Here is an 18,124-nt window from a genome sequence, read left to right as displayed (position 1 = left end):
ACAGCAGCCAGCTCAGGAAAGGACAGGCAACTCACCCACCCCACATGCTGTTTTCTCCGCAGCAATGGATGGTAGAGGGAAGTCAGATGGAGTCACGCAGAGTCAGACTTCTTGTGGGTGCGTGCGGGGAAGGGCAGTGGGGAAAGGGCTTTAGAACTCTGAGTCAGAGTCCAAGATGGATAAAGAAGAAAAGGAAAATAGGGAGGGTCAACTGAAGAGATCCCAATAAAGGCAGCGAGGAGGAAGTAATCAGAAGCAAGATGTGTGTACAGTGTTTGTGATGTCGAAGTTAGAACGTTTCTGAGACTGGCTGGAAATGTGGCTCTATGCGGGAGATCAGCTGTGCGGGAGATCAGCTGTGCGGGTGATCAGCTGTGCGGGAGATCAGCTGTGCGGGAGATCAGCTGTGCGGGTGATCAGCTGTGCGGGTGATCAGCTGTGCGGGAGATCAGCTCTGCGGGTAAAGAGGTCAAGAACTGTTCCACCAGGAATGCCCTCTTTGCAATAGGACCCTTGTCCTCTCGTGCTGCTTTGTTGGCTGAGAACTCTACCAGTAAGACAGCCTGGAAAAGCCCTGCCTCCATCCCTTCTCCCTGCGCCACCCATTCCCACAAACTTGAAAAGGCCAAGGGAAAAGCAGAGTGAGACCTGCGAGAAAGGGAAGTCGAGGAATGGAGTGCTTGAGCCTGCTTTTGGTTTGTCAAACTTTTTTGAAAAACACAGACCTTTTTGCTCAATCAGTATCTTCCACGAAAATACAAAAGGTAAAACTGAAAAGTTTAGCTGCTCTTTTAGAAAAGAGGACCGGGGGCCTGTTAAACTACCCGTGCTCAAGCTCCTCCTGCCCGGATCCTTATCTCTAGCAGCCACCTACCACCCCAGAGCACGAATTCACCTACTGTTCAAGGCAAACAAAAATATAAAAATTCCATGCCCTTTTTTTTTTTTAAAGATTTTATTTATTTATTTGACAGAGAAAGACATAGTGAGAGCAGGAACACAAGCAGGGGGAGTGGGAGAGGGAGAAGCAGGCTGCCCGACAAGCAGGGAGCCCGATGTGGGGCTCGATCCCAGGACCTGGGATCATGACCTGAGCCGAAGGCAGACGCTTAACGACTGAGCCACCCAGGCACCCAATTCCATGCCCTTTTAAAACACACATCCTTGTAGGGATCATGGTGGCTCACTGAGGATGAGACAATACAGAGGCCTATGGGTACAGAGCTCTAGCGAATCATGGAGAAACTTTTTTTGCATCTCCCTTTCCATATTTAGCAATAGAACTATTTGTCCTTGGGGACAAAAATCTAGATGTGTCAAGCGTTTCATTTGGCATTTTCTGTGTGTAACTGCATTCAATTCTCTTAAAATTCTTGTGAGGAGATCGTATCATTTCCATTTTGCAAAACAGGAGGCTGAGGCCCAGAGAGGCCAAAGTAACTTGCCCACAGGGACAAAGCTATTAAGAGAAGGGCACCAGGATTTGAAACACCTGATCCCAAGGCCCCAAAGTCCATTCACATCCCCTTGCCTGCAGCTTCATAAACGTTACACTGCTCCTCTATTACCATTTATATATAAAATTCCCGGCTCTGAGCCCAGAGAATGCTTTCTCATCCATAACATTAAAAACAGCTCAACCCTTGAGAATTTCTCATAGACCTGCTTTTCAATAGTGGCACAGAACATAGTCACCCTAACAGACCTCCTCTCGATCGGCTTTTCTTGGTAAATAACGATGCTCCCCACTGCTGCCAGAGGGAAAGGCGATGTTGTTTCTTTAGTCTTCCGTCCTAATCCTACATGTCCATGATTGATGAGGGTCCATCGTAGGAGTTAGGGTAAACCACTATGATTCTCCAGAAAGGCTGGTGGAGAAAAAACCGCAACCACTAGAATGTGCTGACATAAAAGGAACAGACATGGAAACAAATACTTGTGAAGATAAACACTGAATTACAGGACTGTGACAAAGGGAGCCCAAGTCAATTCAAATTACTCTAGAGGGAAGTTGATTTTATTTTTTAAAAGATTTTATTTCTTTGTCAGAGAGAGAAGGCACAAGCAGGGGAAATTGGAGAGGGAGAAGCAGGCTCCCCACTGAGCAAGGAGCCCCCCCCGTGCGGGACTTGACCCCAGGACCCTGGGATCATGACCTGAGCCGAAGGCAGACGCTTAACCGACTGAGCCACCCAGGCGCCTGAGGAGAGGAGAGGAGGGGAGGGGAGAGGAGAGGAGAGGAGGGGAGAGGAGAACGGAGTGGAGGGGAGGGGAAAGGAAAGGAAAAACAAAAGAAAAGAAAAGAAAAAAGAAAAAAAAGAAGGTCAGTCAGACACATAATTAGGGAAAATAAAGTATGGATACAAAATTAGGGAGTGAATACAGAACTGATCTGCTAGGTTAAAAAACTAGAGAACTATGGAGAAGATAGAGAGGTCTGCCATTTTTCTGCATCTGACTACAGTACTAAGTACATCTACTGGACTTCCAGAAATATATCCAAGTAAAATGAGGTCCTGGGCTCTCTCATGTATCACCTATAAAACTTCATTAGTCCTTGACAGTATTTGTTCTCAAAAGAACTCAATCCTTTAGTATGTGGAATTTAGGAACAACATGGTCAACCACAAATTATTAACTTTAAAGAAGAGAATGATCAAAATAATTAAAGTCCACAAAACTTCTAAGAGGAAGTTAGTTATATTGGCTTAAAATAACCCCAGTATTCTCTGTAATGCATGGGAAGACATAATCTCCAAGCTGTTCTCACCATCTCTGACTATCAGCACTATCACGATTCAGGTCCAGCCCTGCTGCTGTATTGTCAACAGTAACAGTAGAGACAGCTCCTCAGACCCCACAAATGAACGCTCTGGAGATCCACAGCTTCCCCAAAACCTCCAAACTGACTGTAAAACTTATATTCATTCACCAAGTATTTACTAAAAGCCTCCTATATATCTTGCACTGTGCTCAGTGTGGTGAACACATTAGTGAACAGAACAGATATGGTCTCTGACGTAAAAGACCAGCGTTCCCCAAGAACGAAGTTTTCCTTCCCAAGAAAGTCACATGTTTAAACTGACTGCTACTCTGGAAGTCTGTACCCTTATTAATTTCAAGGAGGCCTATCATTCACTCTTGTAAGGACATGGATTATTTAAGTCCTTCTAAATAAGGACTTAAAGAACTGGGAAATATCACATTAAAAATAAAAACAAAATTGACTCCCATTTTAATGAGTTCATATTCTATGTAGTCATTGAAATTCTCAGCCATGTGCTGGCTAAACCCGGATTTTTAAAACTACTCAGGCTTTAAAGTTTATTCTCAAGGAGTTTGCTAAAATCTTTAGGTTTCAAATCCTCTAGAAACTTCTTTTTCCTTTTAATTCTGGACTCATCCCTTCAGTATCCCCCATGAATATTAACATTTCATATTTTAACTATAATGTTAGATGTTCTGTGTCTATTGTAATTATTTTCTGTATTATCTGATGAGCCAATGGCCTCTCTCACCAACAATCTCTTGATGATCATGTATTTTAATTTATTATTTTCACTTACCTTCTGAACAATCTACCTTTTTCCACTTGGCTTGAATTTTAATACCTTTTTACTTGACTTTCTAACTTTTTAATCTTTGTGGGGGTCAAAGTACTTTAAATCCCCTAAAACAGATTGCTTTTTTCTAAATCCTTAATAGCCCTGGTGCTTCCTTAGAATATTGCTTTGACTCCCTAAATTTTATTAACATTTGAGGGATCTCCTAGTTTCTTAGCAATAATTAAAGTTTCTTCTCCATGTAATTTTACCTTAATATAGTAACAATTTTAATCACCTCAACTGACCACTTCTTTGACCAAACCCTCTCAAAACAGACTTGAGCTCCCCCTGACCCTAAACACACAACTCTTCCCATTTTCATAAACAACACTACCATGCATCCATTTACAAAAGCCAGAAACCTAAGGATCGCCCTTAATTTCTCTCCTTTTCCCCCTCACCTACCTCCTGGCTCCCAACCCCAAATTTATAAGCAGGCTAGTCTACTTCCAGTTATTAGAAGACAGAATTTTAATCTTGCCTCAGGGCCTCTGCACACTGAATTGTCCCTATAAAGGCAAAGTTCCTCCCTCCTTCTAAAAGACCTGGTTCCTTCTCTTTTTTGGGTTTCAACTTCAATGTCATGCCTTTCACCGTAGCTAACATAGTTTGTTTTCTGATCTTCTCAATCTTCTTTCTCTTGTGTGTACCCTTCATATGACACGCTTCACCTGGAAACTACATAATTTGTCTGTTTACCTGTTTGTGTCTCTATGTGGCCCCCAGGAGAATGTGAGCTCCATGAAGGCAGGAACTACCTCCCTCTGTCTTACTCTTTACCTCCTGCTCTAAATATGCCTGGCACATATTAAATGTTTAGTAAATATTTACTGAATAAATTAATAAATACGCTGGAGAGTTTAGATAAATGCTGAGATGCTGGTCAGTTTTATAATACATACAACTGTGGTAAACAAGACCATGGATGCTAGAGGTTAAAAATAACTTTCTTGCATTAGAAAACCTTCCTTCACATTCTCATCTTGATGACTTCAAAACAGTCTACCCTGGACCAGCAGTACCAGGATCACAGTGCTTTTTCAAAAAGGATGGGTCTCCAACAACGCTGAATTCAACTAAACAGACTCCCTATTACCGTTTCCCTATTTCTGTATGTGGATTTTCATAATTAAGTGTGCTTTGTGCTTTTTAAATCTGTGACTCAGAAGTAATATATACGGTACATAGGTTTAAACTACTCTGATTTCTACTAATTTCTTACACATTAGTTACAAATCACTAGCTTGGTTTAATTTGCTTTCTATTGCTATTTCACACACTTGCAGAAGATGACAGATACAAGGCATAACCAGTGTCTGTAATAAGGACACTGATAAATAAACATCCATAGCACAAAAGTCAGCTTTTAGAAGTCACAAATAGAATAGCCATGCACCAGACTGCCACATACTACTACGTTTCCAAAGATCTCAGAGAAGTACCCTTGAGAAATAAAATGTGATTAAAATAGATGTGTGGCAAGAATAATAAGGATTTATTAACAAACATTTCTCCATTTTCTCCTCAAAATGACAGCAAAAAAAAATGTCTTTTATATGACAAGAACAAAAATGTAGTCAAGAGCTGATAGGATAGTACAATATACATAATTTCCCTAAATGTTCCTGAATTAAAATAACTGATTTTAAGAAAACAGTTTTAAAAACTTATTTTTTTAACCAGGAAAATTTTTCCTTATTTTTTTTTCATTTAAATTCAATTAGGCAACATATAGTACATCATTAGCTTCAAATGTAGAATTCAATAATTTATCAGTTGCATATAGCACCCAGGGCTCATCTTTTTTTAATTTTAATTTTACTACATTTGCTTTTTCAAACAAACTTTAAGATTAGAGGCCACAAACAGGGCGCCTGGGTGGCTCAGTTGGTTAAGTGACTGCCTTCAGCTCAGGTCATGATCCTGGAGTCCCGGGATCAAGTCCCACATCGGGCTCCCTGCTCAGCGGGGGGTCTGCTTCTCCCTCTGACCCTCTTCCCTCTCTTGCTATCTGTCTCTGATTCTCTCTCTCTCAAGTAAATAAATAAAATCTTAAAAAAAAAAAAAAGATTAGAGGCCACAAACAGATAAAAGCTAACGATCTGTCAAATGTTTGTGAATGAATTGCTAATAGAAAATGTCACAATAGGCTATACTCTCACTTAGGCAAGTATTTTTTTTTTTTTAAGATTTTATTTATTTATTCATGAGAGACAGAGAGAGAGAGAGAGAGAGGCAGAGGGAGAAGCAGGCTCCCAAGGAGCAGGGAGCCCGATGCGGGACTCGATCCCAGGACCCTGAGATCATGACCTGAGCCGAAGGCAGACGCTTAACCATCTGAGCCACCCAGGCGCCCTCACTTAGGCAAGTATTATTAAAAATGTGAGGCACCACTAGCATGTTGTATGAAAAAGTAAATCCATTATTCGAAGAACAATACAGGAAAAAACTAAACTGGAAAAAAAATGCCCATTTCTTATATTTTCCTCTATCTTGGTGGCCTAGGATCTAAACAAAAGGTAAATGAATAACTTAATTGGAGAAGGGTGAACACATTAACAATGCATTCTAAGCAAAAGAGCAGCGCCCCTGGGTGGCTCAGTCGGTTAAGCATCTCCCTTCAGCTCAGGTCATGATCTCAGGGCCCTGGGATCGAGTCCCTCACTGGGCTCCCTGCTCAGCGGGGAGTCTGCTTCTCCCTCTCCCTCTCCTGCTCTCTCTCTCTCTCTCAAATAAATAAATAAAATCTTTAAAAAAAAAATAAGCAAAAGAGCAATGACAATTACAAATTGAGGTATATTACTGCTATTAGATTTAAGCCATATCCATAGTGGGGCTTTTTCCAAAGACTTATTTATGTATTTTAGAGAGACAGAGAAAGAGAACAGGTGCACGCACAAGTGGGGAGAGGGGCAGAGGGAGAGAATCTCAGAGAGACTCCCAGCTAAGTGCAGAGCCCAACGTGGGGCTCAATCCCACAACCCATGAGATCATGACCTGAGCTGAAACCAAGAATGGGACACTGAACCATCTGAGCCACCCAGGCGCCCCCACAGTGGTTTTTATAAACTTGCATATAAGTAGCCTTCCATTCAAAATTGTTCATACATATAAGAAACGTACAGAGATCACCTAACGGTCTCTAAGGGTACACAGCAGGTACAATTGCTTATTAACCCTAAATTAAAATGCAAAAACTTCATTATTGGCTGTCCAAAGATATGGGAAACTCTCAAATGAAAAGCTAAAATCCTATTTTAGGTTAAATGCTAATACACTTACAGTAAGCCCTCATTAGCACTCGGTAGTAATCCTTTTAAAAGCAAGAACAACAGGAAAAGCTTCCTCAGTCCTTATTCTTTGAATTGGAATGTATTTAATTCTACTTCAAAGCTGACTCACCACTGCACAAACTGTGTAAAAATGTGTGTGAAGTTAACAGCATTATGACTCTATTACAATGCTGCTTTACCCAAAACCCATCTTCAGACGCTACCTTTTAGTTTCTCTTCCTGCTTTTCAGAGACACTGTCATTTCTTTATTCTTTGTAGATCCTACGGCCCTATTTATCTTGTAAGATTTATTGAATGTATCTGGGTGTCAAACACTGAGCTAGCTAAGCATTTTAGTGGCTTTATTTAAGCCTTGCAATACTCCCTACCAAAGATGTAGGTACTATTACTATTGCATTTTACACAGGAGAAAAACCAAGTCTTAAAAAAAGATGATTTATCCAATGGAACAAAGCTAACTGGAGATAGAAGATGGCCTTCAATCTAGGTCTATGTGGGACTGAAGTCCATAATTCTTAACTAATGCTCACCACTCCTAACATTTTTTATTCATTCTTTTCTGTCTCCTTTTTAGCTCTACTTTTCCCTCTCTGCTACAGTTGCAGGTAACATCTCCAAGACTGTCTCTTCTTCTCCACCCCTATTTCTTTAGTGTGGTCCGATCTCCTGACAATTCCAACACAATCATATAGACAAGATCTCAAATCTCTATTTTGGCCCTTTCATTTCAATGTTATACTTCCAAATCCCCAAGCAAGGGACACATTCAGTTAGATGATCTCATATTGTCCCCAAACTCAGCACAGATGATTTCCAAAATCCTTCACAACTTTTACACAAATTTTTATACAAAAAAACTCAATACACATTAGTCCTCATCCAAGTTATTTTATTTCTGTCCATGGAAATACCATTCATCTACGACCATCTTGTCAACCCTTCATTCTCTTTATAAAACCATAATCTAGAGCTACTGTTTTCCCCTTCTAGAAATGCCTTAAGGGTTTGAATTTTCTGTGGTAGTCGTTCCTACTACCACAACCTGATGAAGCCCCAACCTACCCTGTCTTCCTGTCCTTTGAATTCTCTTACTTCCATCCTTCCTGTTCATCACATGGAATGACCTTCCCAAAACACAATTTTTACCAAGTCATTCCATTTGAGAAATCTATAAAAGCACCCCAATACCTACAATGTAAAAAAATCTACCTGGTTTGAAAGGACTCCTTAATCCAACCCCAGGTTACCAACAGTCCCTACTCTGTGCCTTCTACTCTCGTAAGGCTGTTCCCTTCTTCGCTCTTCCCCAGGTCTTCTAATGTTGCTCCATCACGGAACATCCGCTCTTTTGTCCACAATCTAACCCTACCGTTTCAGGACTCACTTCTTCCTTGGTCTTGAATCAAGCCCACCCATACAGATTCATGGCTGCTTACAAACAGAAAGGACTACAAAAAGGCTCCAGTCAGGGAGCCTAAGTTCTACCTCTGGTTCTGACATTATCCAGTATGGTGACTTAGGGCAGATTTCTGAGGTAACACCTACTCCAGACTTCTGTTTCCTCATCAGTATAATGAGAAACTGAATTAGATTATCTCTAAAATCTCCCTTGGTTTGAAAATTCTTTAAACTCCTATAATGCTAACTGCCTTAATCCTTCAACACTTAATCACACATTAAAGGTTTCATCTATATTTAATCTTCTTTACTAGGTTATAAACTTTCTGAGGATAAAAGTTATGTATTAGATGTTTTTGCAAACTCAACAAGACACAGCACACTGTTTGATAAGAGGATCCTTAATAAATACATGGGATTGATTAACTTTGACAACTGTTCTGTTTACATCAAGCAAGATAAATAAAGCAATACTCTTTAAAGTAATAAAGCCTTAGAATAATCTCATAATTTTCAAAAACATGAAATTAGGATATGGGAGGCAGTCTGTTTTGCTTTTTAAATTTTCCCTTCCTTTTGTTTTCCTCAATTAATCTAAGTAGCAAATGATAAAGCACGAACAGAGAATTTCTTTTTAGGAAGCCTGTAAGAATATTTTTGCTAATACTTAGCTATAATCAGAATTTCAGAAAATTATTCTGTGGCAAGAGTGGCAAACTCTAGCTTAGCTCATTTAGCAACTTTAGCAAAATACTGGGTTTTTTTTCATATTGGTTCCCTTTCAGCTATTTTAGTTATGGGATCATAAAATTACATGGATAAACAAGGGCCCAGAAAGCATGATGAGTTACATTTAAAAACATGCTTACTTTGTATCCCTTTAACAGAGTCTCTGGACTTCCTAGGTCTCTGGTCCGGGTGCATTATAGAATAACCTATACCTAACGCAACTGAATGATTAAGGCATACAATATCACGTTTTCAAACTCTCAGGAATGGAAGATAGTTTCTATGAATATATTCTAGTGGCTGTTTTAACAGCTAACCACTCTTGAGGATATGTCAGGGCATCGAATTTTTTGTTAAAATCTTATCAAACCAATTTTCCTTAGGGCGACTAGGAAGAGCAGAACCAAGTACAAAAGGCCTTATCTAGGCTAGAAAACAAACTTGGCCAAAGAGGCTGGATTTCCTGGTACTAAAATTTTACATGCTTCTTAGGAATTAGAATGGTACAATTTTTTCAGAGCCAGGAACTCAAAACAGGGACATCATCATCCATATTATGTTTATGAGCAAATTTTAAAAATTATTAATTTATGTGCCAATTTTAGAAATCATAAATATGCATACATGTTTTTGTGGGTAAATATGTGCATGTGCAGACATAAAAAAATACATTTTTTTAGTCCTCAAGGAGTGCAGCAGTGTTCACTGTATATTAATATAACCTTATTGTATTTTATTTAATGCGATAATTTTACAATAGAGTTAATAAATATTTAATAAAACCACCCACATTAGGAAAACATTTAAATATGTTTTGTTTGAAGCTTAAATCTCACCAAGTAATCACAGAATCTGAGATGTGGAAGAGTACCTAGTCACAAATCTAATACAATCTTACACAAAAGGGGCTCGATAAATAAGTGTCTGCTTGATTTTTAAGACTAGTAGGTTAAAGGAAGATAATCTAAAGAAAAGTGCTTTCTAATTTCAACTCTATCATTCATCTACCCAACTGGCTCATTTTCATCTCATTTTTCTTATCTCTAACTTGCTCTACCGATCACATAGCAATGTATATTTAAGCATTAAGAAAACAGAAGTATAGAAATTAAGGTATTATTTCTTTTTTTTTTATTCTTATGTTAATCCCCATACATTACATCATTAGTTTTAGATGAAGTGTTCCATGATTCATTGTGCATAACACCCAGTGCTCCATGCAGAATGTGCCCTCCTCAATACCCATCACCAGGCTAACCCATCCTCCCACCCCTCTCCCCTCTAGAACCCTCAGTTTGTTTTTCAGAGTCCATCGTCTCTCATGGTTCGTCTACCCCTCCGATTTCCTCCCCTTCATTCTTCCCCTCCTGCTACCTTCTTCTTCTTTTTTTTTTTTAACATATATTGCATTATTTGTTTCAGAGGTACAAAAGGTATTATTTCTTATACAGGTATAAACACATAGAACCCCAATAACTCTAAATCACAGTGTACATTCTTCTGAAGTCTGTTTTTTTAAGTTATGGCAGGTGATCACGTTATTTGAGTACAAAAACTACTGGAAGCCAAGTATGCATGGAGACAGTTCATTTGTTCACCTAACAAACACCTAAGGCCTACTATGGGCTGTGTGCTACATGAAGTACCAAGTGAAGAGATGAATAGGCTGTTATAGCCTGGATGTCTGTGTGTCCCCCCCACCCTGCCCCATACTGGTATCAGTAGACGGGCCTTTGGAAGTACCTAAGTCATGAGGATGGAAGCCTCATGAAAAGGATTAACGCCCAGCAAAAGAGGCTCCAGAGAGATCCATTGCCCCTTCCACGATGTAAGGATACAATGAGAAGTCTCAGAGTCAGAAGAGGGCCCTCCCCTGATCATGCTGGAACCCTGACCTTGGACTTCACCCTCCAGACTGTGAGCAATACATTTCTGCTCTTTATAAGCCATCCAGTCTGTAGTTTTGTTAGAGCAGCCTGAACAGACTAAGACATAAGGTAAAAGAAAAAGAACATCTCAGTTCCATTGTAGGATAAGACACACATCAACAAACAGAAATATGTTAAAAGTAAAGTGGTCACCTTGCACTGAGGAAAACAGGGATAGAACAGGTGACATTTAGGATTTCAAGAATGGGTAGGTATTTTCCAGATGGCAAGGTAAGGGACAAGAGAGGGGACAAAATATGCAGGGAACAAAATGATGTCTGGAGATCTTAGAGAAATTCAATACAGAAAGTGTCTAAGGTGGCTGGTGGAAGGCAGAGGTGCAACCTACAGGGCCTCGTAATGTCACCAAAGGAGGAGGTGGGGGGGTCACTAAAGAATTATAAGCAGCAAAATGTCATGTCAGATCTTTATGTGTGTATTTACTTATTAAAGATTTATTTATTTGAGAGAAAGATAAACAGACAGTGTGTGAGCAAGGGGAGGGGGTAGAGGGGAGGGAGAGAGAGAATCTCAAGCAGACTCCCCGCTCAGCAGGGAGCCTGACACAGGGCTTGATCCCACAACCGTGAGATCATGATCTGAGCTGTAATCAAGAGTTGGTCACTTAACCGACTGAGCCACCCAAGTGCCCCTATTTATTTTTAATAACACTAGATTGGAAGAGGAAGATTCCTGAGGGCAGGATGATAAATTAGGAGATTAATGCAGTCCCCTGGGATGGAGATGATGAAAGCCTAAGCTAAAGCAATGAGGATGGGAGGAAGATATTAATAAAAGTAGCATTTATAGTATTTGTACATACTTTAAATATATGAGGACTAGAAGAGAGAGAGAAATCAAGCTTTCTCTTGAATCTCTTCCTTTTCTCTCTCACACCCATTCCACATGTCCCAGCTTCTTTCTGCTCCACCCAATACCATCAACTCCTTTCAGATTCTCCGTCTCCACCGGGACTCTATCCATAGGATTCCTGACCCCATTGCTGTGGCCTGCACTCTGGGCCTCATGCTGCCAGTCAGTGGCCCCCTGACTACTTCTGCATGCCTACCCACCAGCCTCAGCTTGACTGTGCCCCACAGGGTCGTATCCTGCTCGCCTGGTGCCTAGGGACCAACTCTGGCCCCAACAGCCCAGCAAACGTGTCCACTGCCCAGGAGGCGGCAATCGTATCTTCTCTAGAAAGGTCTAAACTCCAACTCTGGGGAGGGGTCGCCTCTTCGGAGGTCTTCCTTCCCTGAACACTCTCCTGCAGCCCTAGTGTGTCTATTACCATTCTGTTTACAGTTTATAGTTACTCGTCGATTGTAGCTGAATAGCTCTATATTAAGCTTCCCTGTTTAAATCACTTTGTGGTTTCTGTCTCCAGATTGGACCCAGAAAGCTCTGCTAACAATAGTAAAAATAAGTAACTTACCATTTGACAATAAAGAACATGAGAACTAATAACGAGGAAATTATTTTCATAAATAACAAAATGAGAAAATGAAAGTAAACCCTCTATTAAGAGTACAACCTGATAGGACCTAAACATCAGAAAACAGAATTTAAAGCTTTAGAATAAGAATCTGAGATACATAATAACATTTCTTATATTACAGAAAATAACCATAATACATTTGAGTTCAAGTACCTAGAAATGAGGAAACACAAAATTAAAGTCCTCAGAATAAGACTGGTAAGACCCTGATTCAGTGAATACTTCAGGTTCCGTTTGTTAAAGCCTAGAGCATAACATGAAAAAGTCCAGGAAGCTGAGAAGGTCAAAGTGAAATTCAAACTCAAAATAGCCTGCTTTCGGGCCTATTTTTCTATTTTCTTAAAATTGTAGTAAAATACGCATAGCACAAAATTTACCATTTTAACCACATTGAGGTGTACGTTGAGTGGCATGAAGTATGTTCACGTAATTGTGCGACCATCAGCACCACCCATCTCCAGCGTGTTTTCATCTTCTCCCACTGAACTCTATAGCCACTAAACACTAAACACTGCTCTCCCACTCTGCCCTCCCCACACCCCCTGGCAGCCACCCTTCTGCTTTCTGTCTCCATGAATCTGACAATTCAGGAGCCTCATATAAGTGCAATCATATGGTAGTTGTCCTTTTGTGACTGGCTTATTTTACTTAGCATAATAACTCCAAGGTTCATCCACATTGTAGCATGTGTCAGAATTCCATTCCTTTTTAAGACTAATATCCTCTTTTATGTATATTTACTATGTTTTTATCTATTCATCTGTCAATGAGGTTGCCCCACCTTTCAGCTACTGTGAATGATGCTGATATGAACATGGGTGAACAAATTAGGTTCATGTTCCTGCTTTCACTTCTTCTCGACACATATGCAGAAGTGGAATTGCTGGATCATATGGTAATTCTAGATTTACTTCTCTGAGGCATCGCAATACCATTTTCCACGGTGGCTGCGTGATCTTATACTCTCCCTGGCAAGGCACAAGGATGACCATTTTTCTCTTCATGCTGCCATTTGATAAACAGCCACACTGTGCTATTCATTCATTTGACTCACGTGTAGTTATTTACTGAGTAACTACTACATGTCAAGTACCATTCTAGACCCTGAGACTATAACAGAGGGAAACAATGCCACTCCCCTTACAGAGTTTATATCTCAGTGGGGTGACAAAGATACAAAAATAAGGGGCGCCTGGGTGGCTCAGTTGGTTAAGCGACTGCCTTCGGCTCAGGTCATGATCCTGGAGTCCCTGGATGAGTCCCGCATCAGGCTCCCTGCTGGGCAGGGAGTCTGCTTCTCCCTCTAACCCTCCCCCCTCTCATGTACTCTCTCTCTCTCTCTCATTCTCGCTCTCTCAAATAAATAAATAAAATTATTAAAAAAAAAGATACAAAAATAAGAAACATGACAGACGAGAATAAATTCGTGGAGGTAGACAGAACAAGGTGAGGTGACAGAAAGTAATGGGGCGGTGGTGAGAGAAGTCCTCTCTGAATGGTGCCATGTGAGGAGAAGGCTGAGGGCAGGAGAGGAACGCTCTGAGAGACTCCAAGAGCGAAACAGACGTGCTCCCCAGCCAACCACTTCTCCGCGTCTTCTCAGCAGCAGGCTCCATTTTATCCAAGACCCCAGAAAAAGTTAACCTTCTATTTTAAATGGTCTAAAAGAATTTCAAAACATTTGGGAAACATTAAGAATTTGACCATTCTCTTATAGCAAAGTTAAAATGGGACACCTCAACAGACTTAAAGGAAGACTGCTAGTTTTAATAAAGGTTAAGTCACAGGGGCTACTCTCTGGGGGGGCGGGGTCGCCAGAATGACGAGGGAAGGGTTTCTGTAAACACAGCAATAGGCAACTGAGAGTTTATCCAGGTCAACTCTGGAGTCATCCTTAATGACTCACTTTTTCTCACACATTATCTCTAACCAATAAATCCTACCATCTTTACCTTCCAAGTATTGCAGAATCCCCCTTTCACCTTCTCTGGCATTCTGGTCTATCATCTCTTGACTGAATTACTGTACTAACCTACTAATCGGTTATTCTGGAATACCATTCTGGAATGTATCTCTTCTGCCCCACATCCTCCACTCAGAGTAAAATTTAAAGTTTTTAGCAAGGCCTATAAGGCACGACAGGATCCCATGTCCTCTCACCCCCATTTTTGCTCTCACCCATCACGGGAAACTCTTTTTCCCTACACGCTTTCTACTCCTGAGGCAGTGATTTCGTTGTTCTGGGACTCCTGCAAGCACATTTCCATCATGGGGCCTTTGCACTTGCTGCTTCTACTTACTGGATTGTTCTTCCTTGAGATATGCACACCTCTTACGGGTCTCCAGTTAGCTATTACCTTATCAGAGAACATGGCCTTCCCCGACCACCCCATCCAAAACAGTACCCTATCATTACCCTCTGCCTCCCTACTCCACTTAGATTTTCTTCAGAGCATAAATGCTATGAATATACACCTATTCAATCCTTTTATGTTCTCTCTCTACCTTCTAGAATGAAATATCTAAGAGGGACAGGGACTTTGCTTTGATTACTACTCTATCGCCAATTACCTAGAAGGGCTTGGCACATGGTATGCTTTCAACACAAGCCTGTCGGATGAATGCAGGAATGAATGAACCCTTCTCACTAGTAACCTGACTGTCCTCACTGGGGAGACGCACAGGTGAAAAATACTTCAACAAGGACATGAACACCCAATGCACTGGCTTCCTCGGATAGCACACACAATTCTATTTGTATTTGTACAAATATGTCTACAGAAGGTGGATAATTATTCAACTGCAACTACTGAAAATAAAAAAATCTGACTGCAGCTTTTGGAACGACTTCTGATCCTAGCTAGAGAGGTGAAAATTGAAAAGCTACCAAAAGTGAAGGGCAAACACCAAGTACTTCATTACCTACAATGCAAATTAGTCTTTTGTAAAAAGCTCTTCACAGTGTGATGGCTGAAAATAACCACGACCTCCTTGAATACAAATATATCTATACTTACTATATAAATTAAATTGCATGATCCAGCCCACCAAAGCAAAGTAAAAAGTTACAATTTTAAGAGTGAGGAAATTGTAAAGTTTATTCTCCTACTCTGTCACTAACTTGCTTAACTTGGCTCATGCAGCATTTAAAAGGTATATGTGACAGGAAAACTGAAAATTACTACAGTCATAGAAATAATGTTGAAATATGGTTGCTAGAGAAAGTCTAACTTACAAATTTCCTCATTTCTAAGAAAGGGGGTTTAATGCCAAGGCTTTTTTCATTCGTAGGCTACTTTAAAAATGAAATAAGTAGGGAACAAGAGATAACTATTAGATGAATTAAGATTATATGGCTTTGTCTTGACCTTATCTCATTTATTACCTAAATAATTTCATTATATATTAAAAGAAAACAGGAATAGGGGAGTCTGGGTGGCTCAGTTGGTTAAGCATCTGACTCCTGATTTCAGCTCAGGTCATGATCTCAGGGTTGTGAGCTCAAGCCCTGCATCTGGCTCTGTGCTGCGTGTGGAGCCTGCTTAAGATTCTCTCTCTCTTTCTCTCTCTGTTCCTCCTACCCCGGCTCCCAGCACGTACTCTTTCTCTCTCAAAAGAAAAAAAAGAAGAAGAAGAAGAAAACAGGAATACAAAATAGAGGACTACACATATTAATTTACATTATTATAAACCTCAATGAAGACTACATTCTAACATAATTTTAGGTAATTTAAATTTTACAAACCTTATAAGAGCAAAAGACAAAGGTTTGATTATATTAAATTATTAAAGCTGTCTTCTCATACTGACTCATCTATGTATTACTCAAATTTTTACAAGAACAACATCACTGAAATATTAAATATGTTTTCAAACAGTTAAAAAGCACAGAGAGTTCAAGCCCCAAAGCCTCACTACTTCAAACAGGTGACTTAAGTCAGTACTTTTAACGTTAACCTACTCCTATGCACAGTCAGGAATCAGGGGCGCTGGTCCCTGTTCCACTCTGCTCCATGGTTCTCGCCTGGGCCAGGGCTGTGGCTATAGAAGCAGAGACCCAAGAAGCCTGATGGCTTCACAACACAGAACTCTTCAAGCAAATCGCTTCTCCAAATGCGAACTCATACCTGTTTTCTAGGGTACCAGCCTAAAACTCTAAGAGTGAAGAAAAAGCACTTAAATATCTCCTACCTAGGACAGATACAATAGAGCAATGGCCAGTCTGAGCAAATGCTCCCAGTCTGAGGAAACAAGTCCTATGCTTCTGTGAAACCAAAAAACTAAAGGTGCATCATAATCTGGGGTAGCAGATTTAGAGGAGGAAAGAGAATGCAATTAGCATCAGCACAGAATCTTTCTTTATATAATCTCTCTCTTTTTTTTTTAAGATTTTATTTATTTATTTGAGAGAGAGAGAATGAGAGACAGCACATGAGAAGGGGGAGGGTCAGAGGCAGAAGCAGACTCCCTGCCGAGCAGGGAGCCCGATGCGGGACTCGATCCAGGGACTTTATCCAGGGACTCCAGGATCATGACCTGAGCCGAAGGCAGTCGCTTAACCAACTGAGCCACCCAGGCGCCCAATATAATCTCTCTCTTTCGCCCTCTGTTAGCCCTGAGGTAGTGCACATAATATCCTTCCCAGTCTTGTAATAATTCAAAGCTTTTCTCTACTTTGCTCCCCACCTCCATCCAGCCTTAGATACTAACCAGATGGTAAGGCAATATGGGATGTTTCCTTAACACTTTTCAAACTTACCAATATGTAAAGTGGCTGGGCTAAGAGATGTATTTTTCCAGTCTTGGGTTATTCTTCTGTAAGCTCTAGACATATCACTAAATAAAATCTTTTATTTGGGGCACCAACCACTGGCAGCTCAGTTTAGACATCTCTCAGAGACGCATACATAATATCCAAGTGTTATGACTGAATCTTTGAGCTCCCCCAAACTCACACGCAGCTGTATTTGGATGGGGCCACTAAGGAAATAATTAAGGTCAAATGAGGCTACAATGGCAGAGCCCTGCCATGACAGAATGAGCTTCCTTCCAAGGAGAGGTATCAGAGAGCTCACCTGCTCTCTCTGAGTGCAAACACTGAGGAAAGGCCAGGTGAAGACAGAGTGAGAAAGCCAGGAAGACAGCCCTCACCAGAAACTGAATTTGCTGGCACCCTGATCTTGAACTACCCAGCTTCTGAGAACTGTGAGGATGTTCATTGCTTCAGTCATCCAGTCTGTAGTATTTTGTTACGGCGGCCCTAGCAGACTAATACACTATGTACATAAGAGCTACAAGAGTGGCTAATTAACACTTTACCTAAAGAAAGCACAATTACTAAAAATATGACATGGTCAACTGTACTCCTTAACTGAACTGTGCTTGGAGCCAAGAAACAAAACCAGGGGAGCTTAAAGGGTATGATGTTTTAACAGCCTAAAATATCCTTCTCACGGAGACAGCCCCTCAACAAGAGAACGAGATTATTCAGACTTTTCTGAGTTAAATTTGCTTTCGTTATGCATTGCCAATCATGGTCCTGGCCTCAGAGGCTCTCTGTGGCCTTCAACAGCACAAGGCCACATTAGCAACTTCAAAGGGGCACACACTTTCTTTAGATATGTTGATAAACTGGAACCGCTATAAGCTATAGACTGAGAGATAAATACTGG

The 18,124-nt window shown here is 40.6% G+C and overlaps 1 protein-coding gene across 3 annotated transcripts in view; it reads right to left on the bottom strand.

Annotated features, from left to right (window-relative positions):
• The window catches only part of COMMD10 (COMM domain containing 10), a 212,669-nt gene that overhangs the window by 108,340 nt on the left and 86,205 nt on the right, over positions 1-18,124 (bottom strand). The window contains exon 6 of one of the 3 annotated variants that reach the window (XM_054511188.2): positions 1,885-2,200. The exons of the other annotated variants lie outside the window; for them this stretch is intronic. Within the exon in view, the coding sequence (XP_054367163.1) occupies positions 2,150-2,200 (51 nt within the window). The 3' untranslated portion in view covers positions 1,885-2,149. Of the gene's footprint in view, positions 1-1,884; positions 2,201-18,124 lie in introns of those variants that run through there. 3 annotated transcript variants of the gene reach the window in all.

The sequence above is a fragment of the Mirounga angustirostris genome, unplaced genomic scaffold (assembly GCF_029215605.1).
Source record: "Mirounga angustirostris isolate CCGP_5_RB_7025 unplaced genomic scaffold, mMirAng1.0.hap1 SCAF_7, whole genome shotgun sequence".
Taxonomy (NCBI): domain Eukaryota; kingdom Metazoa; phylum Chordata; class Mammalia; order Carnivora; family Phocidae; genus Mirounga; species Mirounga angustirostris.
The sequence above is the reverse complement of the archived record's forward strand: the minus strand, read 5'-3'. Positions and strand labels throughout refer to the sequence as shown.